A 22,872-nucleotide genomic window follows, 5' to 3' on the forward strand; every position below is an offset into this window, starting at 1 on the left:
CATCAATTATTTTCTGGATATTTTCCAATCTGTCTTCCTCTACAGATTTTGTCCTCTAGTACCATGGAAGCCATTCCCTGATGTCTTAACAGATGTCTTATTATCCAGTCCTTTCTCCTTGTCAGTGTTTTACACATATTCCTTTCCTCTTAGATTCTGTGCAGAACCTTCTCATTCCTTACCTTATCAATCCACCTGATATATAAAAGACACCAACCATTTTTTCTGCCAGCTCTCCACAGTTCCTATTCCTCTTCCTCACAGTGCCCTGCTGTCACTGTCAATGCCACTTCCTTCTGAACTAACACTCTCAGTGAATGTGACCATGCACTATTGAACACTACCTTTTCCAACACCAACTGTCTGCATCCCTACAATCTCTTTCCTGGTCACTGTCACCAACTATACGCTCACCCACAATTTCTTCTCCTTTGATAGCATCACCGACAAACAAATCCACAGTACAGCAATGGGCACCCACATGCCACCATCCCATGCCATCTTGTTCATGGGCCATCTAGAGGAATCCTTCCTAATCACCCAAAATCCCAAACCTCTTGCCTCATTCAGATTCAGTGATGAAATCTTCATGATGTGGATCAAGGATGAGAACATCCTATTCAAATTCCTCCGAAATCGCAACACCTACTCCACCATTCACTTCACCTGATCCTCCTCAAGCCAATGTGCCACCTTCCTCAATGGTGGCCTCCACCTCAGGGATGGCTACATCAATTCCTCTGCCCATATCAAACCTACCAATCACTGGCAATGCCCCTACTTCTGCTACCCATTCCATACCAAGAAGTCCCTTCCATAAAGCCTAGCTGCCCATGGTCATTGCATCTGTACATTGAGCAACCGTACCAACACTCACTGAGGCCCTCACAAACTAAAATTACCCTTCAAGCAGTGTCCAGAAAAAGATCTCCTATGCCTTGTCTCTCCAGGCACCTGCCAACTGATACATACCAATCATCTCACCACAAAGGAGCACTTCTCTCATGAAGCAACTGGATTGGATTGGAGCAACTGTATCAGATTCTCCACCAGAAATTCAGCTACCTCTCATCATGTCCTGAAATGAGGAATATCCTGACCACTATCCTTCCTACTGCTCCCACAGTGGTATTCTGCCACCCACCTGTGCAATATCCTTGATGATCCCTACTCCAGTCCTGCTCCTAATTCCTTGTTTCATGGCTCTTACTCTTGTAACAGACCTAAATGTAAAACCTGTCTCATAAATCCTCCCACCAGTACCCACTACCTTGTCCAAACATGTCACAGGCATTCCCTATCATCAGAGACAGAGCTATCCGTCACAGCAGCCAAGCAATTTACAAATTATGCTGCAACCACTGTGCTGCCTTCATGACAACAAAGAATCTGTCTGTCTGCATAATTGGCAACTGACAAATTGTGACTGAGAGATATCTGAACCACCAAGTTGCTGAACATGCTGACCAACACAATGTGCTCCACTTGAATGGCTGATTCACAACTTGCTCCATCTGGTTCCCACCCACCACACAACTTTTTCTGAATAGCAGAGGTGAGAACTCTGCCTGCAGTATATTCTGCTTCCTGTAACCATCATAGTCTCAACTTTCACTAGTCCCTGTCCTCCACCTACATTTCCCCTTTCCTGCTCTCACACCAGCACTACGCAGTCTTCTATTGCGCCAATGCTTCCAATAGTCTTTCTTACATTTTTTCCAGCCCTTCTAACCTCCCCCTCCCCAAAGCTCCTAACTGCACCTGTCAGCCCTATCCTGTCCTCATCATGCCCCTCCATACTCCCACAAATGCCAGACCGCTGCTCTTATCAGCTACCCCCGGTAGCTGAGTGGTAAGCGTGACAGACTGTCAATCCTAAGGGCCCGGATTCGAATCCCGGCTGGTTCGGAGATTTTCTCCGCCCAGGGACTGGGGTTGTGTTGTCCTAATCATCCTCATTTCATCCCCATCGACGTGCAGGTCGCCGAAGTGGCGTCAAATCGAAAGACCTGCATCAGGCGAACAGTCTACCCGATGGGAGGCCCTAGCCACACGACATTTCCATTTTCCATCAGCTGCAGTTGCAGTCTGTCCACAACGGCAAGAGACAGTAGTCATATGTGTGTGTGTGTGTGTGTGTGTGTGGGTGGGTGGGTGGGTGGGTGTGGGTGAGTTGTGCTTGTGTGTATGTAGGTGTTTTCTCTATTTCTGAAGAAGGTTCAAAATGGTTCAAATGGCTCTGAGCACTATGGGATTTAACTTCTGAGGTCATCAGTCCCCTAGAACTTAGAACTACTTAAGCCTAACTAACCTAAGGACATCACACACATCCATGTCCAAGGCAGGATTCAAACCTGCAACCGTAGCAGTCGCACGGTTCCAGACTGTAGCGCCTAGAACTGCTCGGCCACCCTGGCCAGCTCTGAAGAAGGTCTTTTGTCTTATATGTGTAGCACTGATTTCACAGTACCTGTTTGCAACTCAACAGTTCCTCTTTATGGTGAGTAACAATCTGTCTTTTTCATTGTGAACAGATTTTGCTTTTCGAAAGTGATTGTTGTTTTACCATGGTGTTTGTGAAATAGGTCATGTAGCACTTTTGTATCATCAATGATTTCAAATAAAGGACATATAGCAGAAAATTTTTACAGTGTGCTCATTCCCCCATACACCTGTTTTTGAAAGAAATTGGAGTCATAAGTTTTGAAAGATCTAGAAAATCTGTCTTATTTGTGTTTCATCCATGAATGGATTATGAAGAAAAGAGAGGCAGAGTTCTGTGCTATGTCTGCATTAGGTCAATCCTCCCGGTGAATGACAGAAGACGACAGAAAGGGATGCTGATGGCTATTCTTAAAGAATATTATTGTAAGTGAAAAAAAGATACACAAAAATTGAAAATGTACAAGAAGAGATGTCCACAGCAATAATTTGTGGTAATTATTCATACTCTATTGCATGTAATTACACATACCTGGTTAGGAGGACTTCCCCTGCTCTTATGGTGAACAAATACTGTGGTACCACGCTCAAAGTGCACAGGTTGACAGGTGACAGTGAAGTGAGGTGTACGAAGAAAGGGACGGACTCACGCAGCCCTTGAGGCCCGAATGCATTTCTGCACTGTGGCCACATTATTTTGCTCAAGCTGTACCACAAATATTTTACATGTCGACTGCCTAACCTCATGGAATACACCGGTTTCTGTCAGATCAATGAAGTTAAGCAATGTCAGATGTGTCCAGTACTTGGATAGGTATCTGCCCTGGTAGGCTACATGCTTTTGACAGCTTCCCATTTACCTTTCCAGGAAAGGGGAGAGGGATGGTGCCACAAAGTTCCCAATCACCAGAGTTTGTGCCAACATTCAGGATTAAATTTCAGACTTGACTGCAGTGTCTCACAGAGTGAGGACACGTGATACTATCAATGGTGGTCCACCCATCAGATGGGAACATTAAGCTTGGCTGCGCCTCAGTGCTGTTTGAGAGGTGTAGGCTATGTGGCAGCACCACATTTCACCCTCTACCTTCTCTCACCACCATTCAATACAAACATGACACAGCACTATACACACACCCTTTACACTCATCTACACTTAAGATGCACTTAACACATGACTCTCACAGGAAAGGTGGCAGCATGCACAAAGGACAGGAAGGACTTTTCCAGTTAGGCAGCTGAACCTGCCCTTCAGGGTCTCTCGCCCAACTGTACTGTACGACATAACTTTCCACTAACAGAGGAACCTCCCCACTGCACCCCACCTCAGATTTAGTTATAAGCTGGCACAGTGGATAGGCCTTGAAAAACTGAACACAGGTCAATCGAGAAAGCTGACTGGTGTGGCCATGCAGTTCTAGGCGCTTCAGTCTGGAACCGCGTGACCTCTACGGTCGCAGGTTCGAATCCTGCCTTGGGCATGGATGTGTGTGATGTCCTTAGATTAGTTAGGTTTAAGTAGTTCTAAGTTGTAGGGGACTGATGACCACAGACGTTAAGCCCCATAGTGGTCAGAGCCATTTGAACCAATCAATTGAGAAAACAGGAAGAAGTTGTGTGGAACTATGAAAAAAAAAAAGCAAAATATACAAACTGAGTAGTCCATGCAAAAGATAGGCAACATCAAACATAATTTGAGCTTAAGGGTGCCGTGGTCCCGCGGTTAGCGTGACCAGCTGCAGAACGAGAAATCCTTGGTTCAAGTCTTCCCTCGAGTGAAAAGTTTAATTTTTTATTTTCAGGCAATTATCAATTTTCAGCCACTCACAAATAATAATCTTCGCTCTCCAAAGTTCCAGGACATGTTCAGATTTGCTTGGACATATGCAGGATTTGACGGTCTACACACGGAAAAATTTGAAAACGTTAAAAACATATGTTTTGACAGAGCACAGGGAAAACGGTGCGGCTGTGAAACTGTTGCATTCATTTGTTGCAGTTTATGTGACAAACTCTTATGTTTTCATTACTTTTTGGGAGTGATTATCACATCCACAAGAAAATCTAAATCGGGCAAGGTGGAAGAATCTTTTTACCCATTCGCTAAGTGTTCAAGTTAGGTGGGTCGACAACATATTCCCGCCATGTGACGCACATGCCGTCACCAGTGTCGTATAGAATATATCAGACGTGTTTTCCTGTGGAGGAATCGGTTGATCTATGACCTTACGATCAAATGTTTTCGGTTCCCATTGGAGAGGCACGTCCTTTCGTCTACTAATCGCACGGTTTTAAGGTGCGGTCGCAAAACACAGACACTAAACTTATTACAGTGAACAGAGACGTCAATGAACGAACGGACAGATCATAACTTTGCGAAAATAAAGAAAGTAAACTTCACGTTTCTTTTTGAATATAAATTGCTGGGATTTGAACCCAGGACTTACTGCATGCGAAGCAGACACTCTACCACTTTTTTTCCTAACAAAAGAAATAAAACAAAATCATAGCCATCCCTACTTGGCACCGTCACTTGTGTCCCTCCCAAACAAAAATGAACTCTTACCTCTTCAGGCGTTGCCTTCCCAACTGTACGTAACCCCCCCCCCTCCCCCCCCCCCCCCCCATCTAAAATGTGAAGAAACTACACTATACGGGACTAACGTGTGTGCATCAACCCACAAAAACACGAGCGATGGAAGGGGGGAAGGGTATTTCTAGTAGGGTGCGGAAGGTATGTTTTTATTTTTATTGTTTTTTTTTTTAATTTTTATTTTAATTTTTTAAAATCTTTTTTAATTTTTTTTAATTTTATGTTTTTGATTTATATAGATATCAATGTGCGAACAATCATAGTTAATCAAGCCTGGAAAACTAAAACAGAATGAAGACACCATCAAAGATAGTAAACATAATAACATGAAAATGAAGCTACCACTTCGTAGTTAGGCTTCCCAGCGATTGCGCCCACTGATAAAGATTGTTCAAGATACGATCGTTTGCAGTTCGTTCTGACCTCATCTGCCACTGCCTGGAACATTCCAGCTACACGGCGGGCTGTGAAAGGCACTCCACAGGTAGTTGGCGAAGGATTGTCGATATCTGGTATGCCCGGAAATGGCATGATGTCTTTCTTGCAAATAGAGCCAGAAGTCAAGTAAATTCTTGTGTCCGTCACGACAGAGGTAGTGGACCGCATGTCCACCTATCCAGGTGACGGGCTCCGGCCTAACTCGCAAGAGATAAGCCAGCATCTGCCGCACTAGGTGCCAAACCGGTTCTGCCTCTCCACAGCTGAGGCGGTGCTCGTGAGAATCTACTGCATTACAGCCCACACAATTGGGAGATTCTGCCATGTGGATATTGTAGAGACGTTCTTGCGTCACCAGCTTCCCATTAACGACTACGTACCATTGGGAAACAACATCGGAATCAAGCATGGCATCGTGTACAGTCTTCCACACCACGCGCCACCGTACGTCAGGATATTTTAGTTCGACCACATTTAGGGGGCGGCGTTGCAGCATGTCATGATATAGGCGTCGAGTTGTGGCCATTTGTGGTGTCGTGAGCGCTACACTGCAATAACTTTGTTCTAAATAGAAACGTCCTATACAGGGTGTCCCAGCTATCTTGTCCACCCAAAATATCTCTGGAACAATAACAGCTATTGGAAAACGACTTTCACCGGTATCAATGTAGGGCTGGTGCCCATGAATGTACATATTTGGAAACATTCTAAAACGAAAGCATATGTGTTTTTTAACAAAAACTTATGTTTTTTAAATGGACCTCCTATATTTTTTCTTCAGCAATCCATAGCATGACAAAGCACATACACAATGACGTTGATTGCATCGCAATATTCCCATTACATCCCGAGATATTAAGACGTGAAGTTGACGCTTGAAACACCCGACATGCGCTCCTTGCGCACGTCCTGAGGCTCAGGCGTGAACCCCACGCTGCCCGTAATCGCGATGTGATTGACATGCGTGATCACACTTCCATACTTATCTAGAGGTCCGAAACGAATAATACTGTCTGCTGCCATCCTGCAGCATGGTGTTCACGCCTGAGCCTCAGGACGTGCGCTAGCAGCGCATGTCGGGTCTTTCAAGCGTCAACTTCGCGTCTCAATATCTCGGGATGTAATGTGAATATTGCGATGCAATCAACGCCATTGTGTATGTGCTTTTTCATGCTATGGATTGCTGAAGAAAAAATATAGGAGGTCCATTTAAAAAAACATAAGTTTGTGTTAAAAAACACATATGCTTTCGTTTTAGAATGTTTCCAAATATGTACATTCATGGGCCCCAGCCCTACATTGATACCGGTGAAAGTCGTTTTCCAATAGCTGTTATTGTTCCAGAGATATTTTGGGTGGACAAGATAGCTGGGACACCCTGTATAAAAGAATTCACTCGAGGGAAGTCTTGAACCACGAGACCACGGCGCTCCTGAGCTCACACCATCCTTGATGTTGCCTATCTTGCACATGGACTACTCAGTTTGTATATTTTGCTTATTTTTTTCATAGTTCCACACAACTTCTTCCTGTTTTCTTGATCGATCTGTGTTCAGTTTTTCAAGGCCTATCCACTGTGCCAACTTATAACTAAATCTGAGGGGGGTGCGATGGGGAGGTTCCCTTGTAAGATTTTATGACTCAACGTTCAAAATTAAGAATATTTTTTAAAAGGAAATGCGCAAAGTGCCCATCACGAGCGCTTACTTACACTTCGGAGCTGTTGGCTTCATTGCAGTGCACGGGCAGCTGCGCCACGGTGTACTCGGTGGTGTTGAGCTGGCACGAGATGTCACCGTAGTGCAGGTCGTTGGCCATGGCCTTTGTGGTGACGCCGATCAGGTAGTGGCCCAGCTCGCCCAGCACGTAGCCGATGGAGACCACGGCCAGCACGTACGGCTTGTACAGGAACGACAGCTTGCCCACAAGCGGCTGCATCTGCAATGCCAGATGACAGTGTGTCACTCTTCCAGCCGAGGGACAGCCGATGCTGTGACAGCGACAGCAGGACCAGTGAACTCGGAACTGAGCGGGAAAGGGTACTCCGTCAAACAAAGCCGTGACACGTGATGCCACTTTGTTGTTGTTGTTGTTGGGGTCTTCAGTCCTGAGACTGGTTTGATGCAGCTCTTCATTCCTGTCAATTGTTCCCTTACGCTCTCCCTGAAACTCTGTACAACCTCTGGTTCTTTCAGTTTATCCAGGTCCCATCTCTTTAAATTCCCACCTTTTTGCAGTTTCTTCAGTTTTAATCAACAGTTCATAACCAATAGATTGTGGTCAGAGTCCACATCTGCCCCTGGAAATGTCTTACAATGTAAAACCTGGTTCCTAAATCTCTGTGTTACCATTATATAATCTATCTGAAACCTTCTAGTATCTCCAGGGTTCTTCCATGTATACAACCTTCTTTCATGATTCTTGAACCAAGTGTTAGCTATGATTAATTTATGCTCTGTGCAAAATTCTACCAGGCGGTTTTCTCTTGCATTTCTTAGCCCCAATTCATATTCACCTACTAGGTTTCGTTCTCTTCCTTTTCCTACTGTCGAATTCCAGTCACCCTTCACTACCTGAATAATTTCTTTTATCTCATCATACATTTCATCAATTTCTTCATCATCTGCAGAGCTAGTTGGCATATAAACTTGTACTACTATAGTAGGCGTGGGCTTCGTGTCTATCTTGGCCACAATAATGCGGTCACAATGCTGTTTGTAGTAGCTTACCCGCACTCCTATTTTTTTATTCATTATTAAACCTACTCCTGCATTACCCCTATTTGATTTTGTATTTATAAGCCTGTATTCGCCTGACCAAAAGTCTTGTTCCTCCTGCCACCGAACTTCGTTAATTCCCACCATATCTAACTTTAACCTATCCATTTCCCTTTTTAAATTTTCTAATCTACCTGCCCGATTAAGGGATCTGACATACCACGCTCCGATCCGTAGAACGCCAGTTTTCTTTCTTCTGATAACGACGTCCTCTTGAGTAGTCCCCGCCCGGAGATCCGAATGGGGGACTATTTTACCTCCGGAATATTTTACCCAAGAGGATGCCATCATCATTTAACCATACAGTCACATTAGGCCGGTGAAAGATGTGAGAATGTCCTGTTATTGGCCTACAGAAGACTTGCAATTACTGTTTACGAATTCTAGACAATGTTGCCTGGGTTAAGCTAGTCACTGTGAGGTCGAAAGCACAGAAACTATGGGCAACCTTGAGCGCTCGTCTCTCTAACACGAAAGACCGTTCCGATTTCATGGGCAATGATGCCGTTGAATATTCTCTCCAGTATGGTACTGAGCTCACTAAACAGGACTTTCGGAAACAGTGATCGTACATCAGATGAAGCAACAACAATGAATATTTGGCCTTTTATCAACAAACCAAATTTTTGGTGCAAAAAAAAAAAAGAAAAATAAATGCATGTGCTTCAGTACTACAACATGGGGTTCCCAGAACCCTTACAATGATAACTGAGACACTTTAGAGCATATTTCGCCGCGGTACATCACGTTTTCGCCTTACACCGGATTTTAAATCCGTATTTTACGTCTACTAATAGAGAATCTCTGAGCCTTGAAAACGGATAAAGATATCAAGAAAATTTTCAAGGTGGTTCGATATCGGGATATTAGGAATATATCATGAAAATTACAACCATTTGCTGTGCACAACCGTCTTGGAATCCACGGCTCGGTTTTCGTACAAAAAAATTGGAAAACAGAGATTTTTCAAGTATTCTAGGAGTCCTTCATACTCCCAGCTAGGTTGGATACGCCCACATAAGGCACGCGATCTCCACACGATGTGCTTACTTCATCGATTTCTTAGCCACTGGTGCCCCCAATACTTATCTTCTCACATTAAACACCTATCATCACTCCACAACCGCAATACCAGATCGGATACGTCTAGCATCTTGGCTGTACCTTTACATAACACAAAATCTTTCTCCGTGTCATTCTCCATCTCAGCGATACGACTATGGAACGCGCTCCCCTGTGATCTGCGTCTTATCCAAAACCACTCAACATTCAAGAGGGAACTTAAGACTTACATATTAGGGACGGTATAGCCACCATTGTTGTGCCCCCCCCTCCCCCTCATCTTTTTCTTTCTCCTCTCCATCATAGCTTCGAATTTTACCATTCTATTTCTCTTCCTCTAACCTATCTACCTCTTCTATATCTCTTTCACCCCATTCCATCGTCTTATGTGTCTGGTTGATGAGAATAACTCACAAGCTGCAAGAATATAACGAGAAAATTCCTAACTAGCAATAGGACTGACACTCATATAAGAAAAATATGTTTACTTTCATATACATAGTCATTATTATTATTATTATTATTATTATTATTTTTATTATTCCTGATTGTTATAATTATTTTTTGATTGTTATAATTATCATTGTACTACTTTTATAATCTCTATTTTTTTTCTTTAACATTAATACTGTATAACATGTTATATGTCCTAATTTTCTGTAGACACTGAAATTTGTTGAATCTGAGTATGCCTGGTTAGGTGTAAGAGAGGGCCTGAAGGCCCTAATCTTGCCAGGTAAAATAAATGCATAAATAAATAAAAATAAATAAATAACCCGCCCATGAACTAATGGTGGCTCCGTAAGCCCCCTAAGACCCACCATAAACCACATCAGATTCAAAAAGAACCAACCGATTTACTTATTTTGATCCTGTACTGTAGTACAGTCACACTGATACGATCCTGCTGTTGGGTATACAAATGGTCTCTAGACCAAGGGCTATCCATTACGCTAGACTACCTTTCTATCAGCAACAAACCAGGGGTATGTACCCCAAAAGAATCTCGTTCTCATGCGCGGCGTTCTGGAAAATAGTGGTAAGCATGCTGCTGCGTGCGCATCAGGAAGAACATGAACAAAATGGCTCTCCAGATTTCCGAAACGTATAATAAGTATGAGTATGTGCTTGTCTCACAATTAGTTTTGAACCGCTTCCATGTCTGCCAAAGGGTTCTTAATACGTGTTGCAACTGTTGACAAACAGTGGATATTGATAAGCATGGCTTCACCCTTCCTAACATGATAAAAACTCGGAGATCACGTTTCTAATTATCAGTATATTGTTCTTCAGTATGAAGACTCTATTTTGCCTGTACACATCTTAAGCTGCGTTTATAATGAGTGTAATAACAAGTTTATGTTCGTAACTTTTGTTTTCGACGATGTCCGCAACACGTTTGCAACTGTGTTCATTGTTCGCATCTCCGTCCATGCTAGCCACAAACATTTGTGTGTCTACGCGCTTCGTCCGCTGCGCTGAAGGTCCCGCAAACGTTTCGCGAGTTAATGATATGCCGGCCGAAGTGGCCGTGCGGTTAAAGGCGCTGCAGTCTGGAACCGCAGGACCGCTACGGTCGCAGGTTCGAATCCTGCCTCGGGCATGGATGTTTGTGATGTCCTTAGGTTAGTTAGGTTTAACTAGTTCTAAGTTCTAGGGGACTAATGACCTCAGCAGTTGAGTCCCATAGTGTTCAGAGCCATTTGAACCATTTACATAATGATATGTGGTGCTGCAGTACTATTCGATAATATCAGCAATCGGAGAGAAAAACGTAGTTATCGATGGTTGACGAAAACGTACTATAGTAGACGTGGCGTGAAAGACATACTACGCTAGCTGAATGTAACTTCACTAGGACGTCACCATTCCGTTTCGAAATTTCGTGAAAGACATACTACGCTAGCTGAATGTAACTTCACTAGGACGTCACCATTCCGTTTCGAAATTAGTGTGATAGAGCCGTTTGTTTCGAAGAATGACACAAATTTCGGAAAAAGAATTCCTGCTTGGTATTTTAGCAACAGGAGATTCCTTTCAAAGCCAGCTATATCTCAAACAGTTCAACGATTTGTGATGCATTGTTGGAAGGGTTACGTAAAGGCAATTCATTTATAAGAATAACACTGAAGTTTGTGTTTTGTTGCGCACAAATAGTTATATAATACATTATGTATATAACCATATCATCTTTATACAGAACACCTACTGCCTGTTCTACAGAAACGCGCCAAAATACGAACGTGCCAGAGGAGTTGTCGATACCTCTGTCGAATCCGCGTTCACTGACAATTTCTCCTGACACAGTTTGTCTGTACTGAGTTAGCAGACAGCTCAGCCTCCTTTCTATGCCGCTGCATCTGGTGTTGAGCCCAGCAGCGATCGTCTGCACCGAGTCAAAAATGGTTCGTCTAATACATGATTGTATGCTTAAGGTTGTATAAAGGGTGGAAAACTGGCGGGTTGAAATAAGGCAGGGACAAGGGCATCTTTATTGATCAGTTAAAATGAGAATACAATAGAGAAGCAGAAATTGCTATGTAAATAAACATGGTTAAGTATTCAGAAGTACAGATAGGCAATGTAAGACGTAAAATAAGTATTCGTCTACAGTACTGAAAATCACACTTTGAACATAGAATGTTGTTGTTAGTACTTAGTTGGGCCTCCTTTCCTCTTTATAATCGCTTGCATTGTTATTGGTATGGATTTCGCCAAAGATTCTGTTGTTTGCACTGTAATTTTACGCCATTCCTCTTGTAGAGCGGTCTGTAGATCATTTCTACTGGATATCTGACGATTCCTGATATTTTTGCCGAGTAAATGCCACAAATTCTCGATAAGATTAATGTCTGGGGATTGCATTGGTGTCTGCATCCAGTGGGGCAACACACACAGCTTTGTATCTAGAGCCGTATGTTTTGGATGATTATCTTATCCCCACTAAGATCCATATGATTCACACTACTGGACAGATGTGTTTTTAGGATATTTATGTAGATCTTGTGGTCCATAATGCCATCAGTGAAACACAAATCTCCCACACCATTTGCACTCATGCACCCGCACAAAAGTACTGAACTTACTCCATGTTTAACTGTTGTGTACATAGTTCCGCATAGTCAGCGCGTACACAACTTTCCCACTAGAGCGTGCCCCGCTAAGCACAACAGCGCAGGCGCAGCGCTTTTCCGTCTCCGCACTACGAGATGGCGCTGCCATAGAGATGGACCAAATTCTGCTTCCACTGATCCGCGTATTAATATGTAACGCAGCCAATGAGATTGCTGCTAATGTAGAACCTTTTCTCCTCACGGATCACACTCGCGCAGTGATACCTGAACGCGCGAGGTATTATAAGAAGTGTACAGACCTCCGATTAGTTTGTCTGCATTTGTCTCCACCAGTCTGTACGAGTCTGCATTAGTCTGTACCAGTATATAGTTAAGTTTCAGTCTGCGCCCAATAAGATTACCATATTCCTGTACATAGCCATGAAGATAAATATATAGACACTTTTGTGGTTCAAATGGTTCAAATGGCTCTGAGCACTATGGGACTTGACATCTATGGTCATCAGTCCCCGAGAACTTAGAACTACTTAAACCTAACTAACCTAAGGACATCACACAACACCCAGCCATCACGAGGCAGAGAAAATCCCTGACCCCGCCGGGAATCGAACCCGGGAACCCGGGCGTGGGAAGCGAGAACGCTACTGCACGACCACGAGATGCGGGCTATAGACACTTTTGTCAAGTATCAGAGATATGTGAAAATAAGATTAACGTAGAAAGACCAAAGGAACTTCAAATTGTCAATTGTAAATAGCATCCAGAATCAAGTTAAGTAATGTTTATGCTTGTCATTATTTTAATAAATGTGTGTGAAAATTAATCAAGTTCTGTTTAAAGTTGGTTACCGTCAATCTACTACTCTAAGCGTGCAAGTGGCATTTCTATCGTTTGACCTAAGGGCAGAAGATAAACACGCCACGATATGACCATGAGACCTATTGCTGACACTCACCTACTTCGTTAGAGCGACAAGTCAAATAATCTGATGGTGTGTGTACCGAACGTCTTACAGTACACACACCACATTAACTGAGGCTGTTATATTTCTCTCTTCAAGTACACAATTCTTTTTTTCTCCACACTGTTACGCGCCCTTTACACTTAAACAGCTCAAGTAAATACAAACTTCTTCCAGAAATCAAACCCACCTGATTTATGTTCCTTTGCAAATGCAAGTCGCTTTCTTCTGTTGATTTTACTGATGTGCGGTTTTCGGCTTCCACACCCAGCTTCACGAAACATATTTTTTACAGTCTGTGCTGAAGCAGACCTTCCTGTACGCATATGAAATGCAGTAGCAAGGTGTGGAGCGCTCAGTTTAGGATGACTTCTCGAAGAAGCTGTCGTTACTCCATCTTGGACAGAACTCCAGGACGACCATTCGTGATTTGTTTTTTTTTACTTGTTGCTCTGATTAAACCTGTATACAATACTCTTCACTTTACTGGTAGGTCTACCGACGGTTTCTCCGATTTCTTGAAAATAATTTTCCTTGTCGAAACAACCTGACGCAGTTTTTTCCCTCTTCCTTTGTAGTTTTGCAACGTTTTCTACCCATATTACGTAAGTATCACTCAACGGCTTTCAGGCCTGAGAGACAACTATTCACTGTGCTGGATGGAACACAACTGCATAACGAACGCGAGAGGGGCATGTGTCAGCGCGGCCCAGTACCACAGATATTGCCTCGTTTGGCGTACATTGCGGCGTGATTTTACATAGCGTGTATTTGGTCACAAATGAAGCTACGTATGAACCATACAGAGCATTTTGTTTCCAAGTGTAGAAATCAACCAATGTCAGGAAATAGTTATTATTTATTTCGCAGTTATATTTGTTTGACTGTGTGTATTGTAGTCCACGCGTCGTGATCGGACGAATACTCTGTGGAGTCACTGTAAATAGCACTTCGCACTTTCAAGATGCACTCCCCTGCCTTAGTCTTACTTTGTCCACGCCACTGCTTGGAAACATGATTTACATGAAGTAGGCTATGGTGGAACATAAATACCAGCGCCGTACAGTGGCATTTAACTGTAGCAGATCAGAAACAATGTTTCCACTGATACGGCGCGACACAACCATGCAAGGCAGTTCTTGTGTTTGCAACATAATGCAGACATCGATAGTACAGTAGTAGCTGCAAGCCACTGTCGCCAAACGCGTTTTCACACCAAGTGTAAATGTACGTTTAGATACAACTACAATACAGTACCGTGTGTAGAATTACTTCCGCCCGTGGAAGCTAACTCGTTTTCGCTACACGAAGGCAAATTCTGCTCTCAAAAGGCCTCTCCAGAATAAAATGGATCCAGCAAGCGACAGATATAGCACGAAGGCTAACGTGTCTCATCAAAGCTTTCCTCTGACAGACCGATTCGCGCAGAATTCCGGTGCGTGTACGGGGCAGCCAGCCCCACGTGTAGCTGACCTATCTGGGTGTTATGGTCAGCAGAGAAAGCCGACCGTGCACTCATTTCCACAAAATGGTTCAAATGGCTCTGAGCACTATGGGACTTAACATCTATGGTCATCAGTCCCCTAGAACTTAGAACTACTTAAACCTAACTAACCTAAGGACATCACACAACACCCAGCCATCACGAGGCAGAGAAAATCCCTGACCCCGCCGGGAATCGAACCCGGGAACCCGGGCGTGGGAAGCGAGAACGCTACCGCACGACCACGAGATGCGGGCTCATTTCCACAGTTTGTGCTGGTAGCAAGTAGAGTTAGTTGTTCGTGATGGGAAACGAGGCTGCTTGTTCGCTCACACACCCGCTGACTGTCGTGATGGCGACACGTCCGGGGAATCCCCGGGCAGCCAGTATTTGCTCGAGTGCAGTGCGACCTGGCGGTGACCTTGGCGCAAGACGACTGGAACGTGTCCTTGCGGCGTTATGGCCTAGCCGCCGTCTCCACAGGTTGACCGACCAGCCGACAGCTTGGTCGCAGTGCCTCTGACGCCCTCCGTCAGTGAAGGAGTTTAGTGTAGGCTGGGGTAGATTGGAAACTATGTACAAATTAGTTTAGATTTGAGCCTCCTAGGCTGGAATGGATACCGTGGCGCTTCTGTACTTGGAGACGAGTGCTGCACTGCGCTTTTTGCTATTAAAAAGACGCCGAATGCACGTCAGTGTGCTACATTTGTCTCGAAAAGAAGGTGGCGAGTACTGTCCTCACTAATTAGAATAACCAGACAAGTTTCACGGATATGTGCATAACTTTTGTTTTCGACGATGTCCGCAACACGTTTGCAACTGTCTTCATTGTTCGCGTCTCCGCCCATGCTACCCACAAACATTTTTGCGTACCTACGCGCATCGCCCGCTGCGCTGAAGGTACCGCAAACGTTTCACTAGTTAATGATACGTGGCGCTGCACTACTATTCGACAATATCAACAAACGGAGATAAAAACGTAGTTATCGATGGTTGACGAAAACGTACTATAGTAGACGTGGCGTGAATGACATACTACGCTAGCTGAATGTAACTTCACTAGTACGTCATCGTTCCGTTTCGAAATTATAACGAGTGTTATAGAGCCGTTTGTTTCTAAGAATGACGCAAATTTCGGAAAAAGAATTCCTGCTGGGTGTTTTAGCAACAGGAGATTCCTTTCAAAGCCAGCTATATCTCAAATGCAGGGTGTTACAAAAAGGTAAGGCCAAACTTTCAGGAAACATTCCTCACACACAAAGAAAGAAAATATGTTATGTGGACATGTGTCCGGAAATGCTTACTTTCCATGTTAGAGCTCATTTTATTACTTCTCTTCAAATCATATTAATCATGGAATGGAAACACACAGCAACAGAACGTACCAGCGTGACTTCAAACAATTTGTTACAGGAAATGTTCAAAATGTCCTCTGTTAGCGAGGATACATGCATCCACCCTCCGTCGCATGGAATCCCTGATGCGCTGATGCAGTCCTGGAGAATGGCGTATTGTATCACAGCCGTCCACAATACGAGCACGAAGAGTCTCTACATTTGGTACCGGGGTTGCGTAGACAAGAGCTTGTAAAGGCACATGTTCTAGCAGCACAGGTAGAGTATCCCGTATGAAATCATGATAACGTGCTCCATTGAGCGTAGGTGGAAGAACATGGGGCCCAACCAAGACATCACCAACAATGCCTGCCCAAACGTTCACAGAAAATCTGTGTTGATGACGTGATTGCACAATTGCGTGCGGATTCTCGTCAGCCCACACATGTTGATTGTGAAAATTACAATTTGATCACGTTGGAATGAAGGCTCATCCGTAAAGAGAACATTTGCACTGAAATGAGGATTGACACATTGTTGGATGAACCATTCGCAGAAGTGTACCCATGGACGCCAATCAGCTGCTGATAGTGCCTGCACACGCTGTACATGGTACGGAAACAACTGGTTCTCCCGTAGCACTCTCCATACAGTGGCGTGGTCAACGTTACCTTGTACAGCAGCAACTTCTCTGACGCTGACGTTAGTGTTATCGTCAACTGCACGAAGAATTGCCTCGTCCATTGCAGGTGTCCTCGTCGTTCTAGGTCTTCCCCAGTCGCGAGTCATGGGCTGGAATGTTCCGTGCTCCCTAAGACGCCGATCAATTGCTTCGAACATCTTCCTGTCGGGACATCTTCGTTCTGGAAATCTGTCTCGATACAAACGTACCGCGCCACGGCTGTTGCGCCGTGCTAATCCATACATCAAATGGGCATCTGCCAACTCCGCGTTTGTAAACATTGCACTGACTCCAAAACCACGTTTGTGATGAACACTAACCTGTTGATGCTACGTACTGATGTGCTTGATGCTAGTACTGTAGAGCAATGAGTGCCATGTCAACACAAGCACCGAAGTCAACATTACCTTCCTTCAATTGGGCCAACTGGCGGTGAATCGAGGAAGTACAGTACATACTGACGAAACTAAAATGAGCTCTAACTTGAAAATAAGCGTTTCCGGACACATGTCCACATAACATCTTTTCTTTATTAGTGTGTGAGGAATGTTTCCTGAAAGTTTGGCCGTACCTTTTTGTAACACCCTGTATGTGAGATGAAGGGAGAAACGTTCTGTTACACAGTCGAGATGATTCGTAGCGTCCTTGAAAAGCAAGATTACAAACACTCCGTTTTCCTGTGTTTATTTGATGTTTTGCAAACATATGTCGATTGAGTCTCAATGACTGTCACCCAGCATACAATTGAAAGACAAGTATAATGTTTAGAACAAGATACTCTGAACAACTAAGCAGTGAAAAGTGCCAGCACATACACCACATTTGCAAACAACTTCATATAACAAAATCACCACCACACCGGGATAAAAATGTCAGTATGCAGTAAATAATAATCATTTGTAGACAGACAATGCCCACCTACCACAATCCAAAAGAATCAACTACAGTGACTATAAGCGTAAGATCACCACACTTCCCACTTGAAAGAATTTTTTTTTTCACCAGCTGCGACATAGTCGCGAATGTAAATAGTGCTCCAGGTACTGTCAAAAAACATTCGAATTTTTTTACGTTATAATTTATGCCTGAAATTTTCAGTAAATATTTTGTCTACTTGTCTTTTCCAATAAACCTGCGATATTAGTCAACGGATTCCGAACTGTATCCCGACTGTGATATTTTTCATCCTCAGGATGCCACAAACTCCTTTCCTTCTTTGACTAAACTTCTCTGTTTCTCACAGTCCACCGAAAAAAACTGCCTTGAACTTGACCGATTGACGTCCGAAGTCTGTTCGTTCGGACGATGGGATCGACTATACTGTGGCGGCGCACGTGCTGGCGTACTCATTTGAGAAGATCTACAGATATGTGACAGCAGCCTTACGAGCAGAGCTGCAAAAATTGCGACCTCCGGAAAGCTACGTTTCTTCAGTTGCTGCACTCACTAGTATTGTCATAAATATTCTTAATGCTACATCTTTCAACACATATTTGAAGAAATCTTTACAGCGTTTAATTACGGAAGCAATAGAAGCCCTTTTCGGCGGTAGCCGTCTGTGTATGATGCTACATAACGCTTAACTCACAAGGTGTGGTCTCTCAGACCGCGCGAAAATTTCCGAACTCGCTCTCCAAGGCCAGTTGTGGTGGAATGCTTCTATGCTCCCCCCTACCCTCCTTAAATTGCCAAGCCCACGGTGTTTTGCTGTCGGTTGCGGTATCGCCTTCTGTTTTTACATTAGCCAGTGATCACAGTTCTACTATCGAACCAGTGTATTATTCAGAGTAAGAACTTCAGGAAACTTGTGATGGGGATCTGTCTGTTTTTTCAATGAAATACTTAAAAGTGTCTGTTAAAATCGAATGTGTTCTGAGTGATAAGAAAAATGTAGTTCCCAGCAATGAATGTCAATTTGACAGACTTTCTTCTTGTACCTATCGGGTGGAATTTTTATGCGCAAATTTAAATCCTGGAATTTAGTTTTATTTGGAAATTCATTTGCTACAGAGATTGGATAATTTTTCATAAAGTAAAATTCAGTACTCTATTAGTCAATTTATGTGTACTATTTAAAAGAACCACAGAAAATTATATGATTTTGTGTGATAAATAGCAAAATGCTGCAGGCTTTGTTTAGTACAATAAAATAAACTAGAAGCATTTAAACAATATTTAAATAATAGTGAAAATAAATGTCATATAGTATAAGTTAAAAATTTCAAATGATTTTGGCTTAAATCTCGGTTTAAACATAGGGATCCCAGAGACCCAACCCCGTGGTATACGTTACAGAAAAGTCACCTCGAGATTTACGGGTTAAAGCGTTTCATGACAGGAAATTAAAGTATGATGAAGTGATGTGATATGTATCGCGTCTGTTTTCAGTTTCACTTAATATTTTATTAGGCACTGTACCTCAAACCGTCTGGTTTTAGTCCTCATTCTGCAGAAATCGGCCAAACGTCGTATTTACTTCACCATCATTTGAGATCCTACAGTACGGCGACGGAGTGACAGCAAGAAAATGGCTCTGAGCACTATGCGACTTAACTTCTGAGGTCATCAGTCGCCTAGAACTTAGAACTAATTAAACCTAACTAACCTAAGGACATCACACACATCCATGCGCGAGGCAGGATTCGAACCTGGGACCGTAGCGGTCGCTCGGCTCCAGACTGTAGCGCCCAGAACCGCACGGCCACACCGGCCGGCGACAGCAAGAACTCCTTTCTTTGAACACCAGCGAATTCTGTTGGTGGTGCGGACCAAACGCCCTGTTGTCATATTAATTATGGCAGCAATAGAAGCCCTTTTTGTCGGTAGTCGTCTGTGTATGATGCTACTTGCTACGACCCAGCTAATAACGTCATAGCAACCTTGCTAGTCAACAACGCGGACAGGTTCGCGTGACACGGTTGCCGAATTACGAGGGGATAACGAATCTACACTGACGGACATTATAAGCACCTATCTCTTCTTTACTGTTGACTCATCATTTTGCCTATCTGCAACTCTTTAACGTTGTCTCCTTTACGGTAAGTAGCAACTACCTTTTCCTACATTGTTATTAAGTAATCTGTTTATTATTTCAAAATTAGTTGCCATAACTGTTAATGCATTTATCCAATTGTGAAACAAGACAGTCAGTGGCTTCACGGAAAAATGTCTGCGGTGCGCTACGGAACGGTGGGTATACCCAGGCGTGCTCCCCACGTGTGACTCGTGTGCTGCGTACACGCGTACGAAGCACGCAGGGGCGCGGCGAGATGCCCCCGACTGCGGCTGAGTAAAATTGTAGGCCCGCCTTTTAATGATACGAAATATTTGGAAATGGCATAACGTGCATAGAGACACTATCAATCATTACTCAAATGTATGTGATACAAAGTTGAGAAAAATTCAATATTTCAGCACACACGTATAGCTGCCGCAAGAATGGTTGTCCAACGGGTCCGTAGTTCGGTCTCGTCGGATATCGATTCGCTACAGACCACTTCGCGTCGACTGTCCTGTTTTTTCTCATTGCTGCCAACTCCAGGGACCTACCAGCTATAGCACCGTACTTCTGTTCAAAAATGGTTCAAATAGCTCTGAGCACTATGGGACTTAACATCTAAGGTCATCAGTCCCCTAGAACTTAGAACTACTTAAACCTAACTAACCTAAGGACATCACACAACACCCAGTCATCACGAGGCAGAGAAAATCCCTGATCCCGCCGGGAATCGAACGAACTTCTGTAACGCTGTTCAGTAGTGTTGTGTTGCTCGATAGTAATGAGTACAGTTTCTGAATAGCAACATCTCCGTAACACGTGCTCACAAATTCCTGTCACTTCTGTGTGAAATCTATACCGCAGCAGTCGATCAGTGCAGTCGGTATAGGATTGGCTTATCTAGCTGAGACATCGTAGGGACCCACTCATAGTTCTTCTCTAATTCGGTGCGCTAGCATCGTCGATGAAGCCCTTCGAAGGTGGTACTACTATTGTCTCCACAAAAAGCGATTAATTTATCTAATGAAATTTGCAGTCCTCTAAAAGTGTCTACACAATACTTTGCTATTGTCTCCGATGTCTCGTCATTCAGCGAATAAAAGTTCAACAGTTTCTGTTAGATTTCGTCAGTTCCAGCACTTAACTGTCACTCAAGACAATTGGAAATGCTACCGTTACTGGCTGTCCTGACCCCAAAATCTTTGAACACAGTAAACATTACTGCACCAGTAGATGTACACTTTTGGAAGTGGTTATTGTGGCACTTGCCTCTAAACTCAAGGACTATAAGGAAACATCTTTTCAGCCTTGTGGTTCGATACGTCAGTGCCTAAGCCGTAAAATGAAACTTCTTGCAGCTGTTTTACGCATTCGGACACAGAGTGTGGTACGACAATATTTTTAACAATCGCTACAGCTTCGGTTCTGGCTGTAGACGGCTTTGCGGCGACTTTGTGGAGTCAGAATACGTTGCGGCATTCAGTTTTACGGTACATCTACATCTACATCTATACTCCGCGAGCCACCTTACGGTGTGTGGCGGAGGGTACTTATTGTACCACTATCTGATCCCCCCTTCCCTGTTCCATTCACGAATTGTGCGTGGGAAGAACGACTGCTTGTATGTCTCCGTATTTGCTCTAATTTCTCGGATCTTTTCGTTGTGATCATTACGCGAGATATATGTGGGCGGTAGTAATATGTTGCCCATCTCTTCCCGGAATGTGCTCTCTCGTAATTTCGATAATAAACCTCTCCGTATTGCGTAACGCCTTTCTTGAAGTGTCCGCCACTGGAGCTTGTTCAGCATCTCCGTAACGCTCTCGCGCTGACTAAATGTCCCCATGACGAATCGCGCTGCTTTTCGCTGGATCATGTCTATCTCTTCTATTAATCCAACCTGGTAAGGGTCCCATACTGATGAGCAATACTCAAGAATCGGACGAACAAGCATTTTGTAAGCTACTTCTTTCGTCGATGAGTCACATTTTCTTAGAATTCTTCCTATGAATCTCAACCTGGCGCCTGCTTTTCCCACTATTTGTTTTATGTGATCATTCCACTTCAGATCGCTCCGGATAGTAACTCCTAAGTATTTTACGGTCGTTACCGCTTCCAATGATTTACCACCTATGGCATAATCGTACTGGAATGGATTTCTGCCCCTGTGTATGCGCATTATATTACATTTATCTACGTTTAGGGAAAGCTGCCAGCTGTCGCACCATGCATTAATCCTCTGCAGGTCCTCCTGGAGTACGTACGAGTCTTCTGATGTCGCTACTTTCTTGTAGACAACCGTGTCATCTGCAAATAGCCTCACGGAGCTACCGATGTTGTCAACTAAGTCATTTATGTATATTGTTAACAATAAAGGTCCTATCACGCTTCCCTGCGGTACTCCCGAAATTACCTCTACATCTGCAGATTTTGAACCGTTAAGAATGACATGTTGTGTTCTTTCTTCTAGGAAATCCTGAATCCAATCACAAACCTGGTCCGATATTCCGTAAGCTCGTATTTTTTTCACTAAACGTAAGTGCGGAACCGTATCAAATGCCTTCCTGAAGTCCAGGAATACGGCATCAATCTGCTCGCCAGTGTCTACGGCACTGTGAATTTCTTGGGCAAATAGGGCGAGCTGAGTTTCACATGATCTCTGTTTGCGGAATCCATGTTGGTTATGATGAAGGAGATTTGTATTATCTAAGAACGTCATAATACGAGAACACAAAACATGTTCCATTATTCTACAACAGATTGACGTAATCGAAATAGGCCTATAATTATTCGCATCTGATTTATGACCCTTCTTGAAAATGGGAACGACCTGCGCTTTCTTCCAGTCGCTAGGTACTTTACGTTCTTCCAGCGATCTACGATAAATTGCTGATAGAAAGGGGGCAAGTTCTTTAGCATAATCACTGTAGAATCTTAAGGGTATCTCGTCTGGTCCGGATGCTTTTCCGCTACTAAGTGATAGCAGTTGTTTTTCAATTCCGATATCGTTTATTTCAATATTTTCCAT

The 22,872-nt window shown here is 43.6% G+C and overlaps 1 protein-coding gene across 2 annotated transcripts in view; it reads right to left on the reverse strand.

Annotated features, from left to right (window-relative positions):
* The window catches only part of LOC124711210 (D-xylose transporter), a 356,560-nt gene that overhangs the window by 54,076 nt on the left and 279,612 nt on the right, over positions 1 to 22,872 (reverse strand). For both annotated transcript variants that reach the window (XM_047241156.1, XM_047241155.1), the window contains exon 2: positions 7,185 to 7,411. In XM_047241156.1, coding sequence (XP_047097112.1) covers positions 7,185 to 7,411 — 227 coding nt within the window. The remainder of the gene's footprint in view (positions 1 to 7,184; positions 7,412 to 22,872) is intronic.

This window comes from Schistocerca piceifrons, chromosome 8 (assembly GCF_021461385.2).
Source record: "Schistocerca piceifrons isolate TAMUIC-IGC-003096 chromosome 8, iqSchPice1.1, whole genome shotgun sequence".
Lineage (NCBI taxonomy): Eukaryota > Metazoa > Arthropoda > Insecta > Orthoptera > Acrididae > Schistocerca > Schistocerca piceifrons.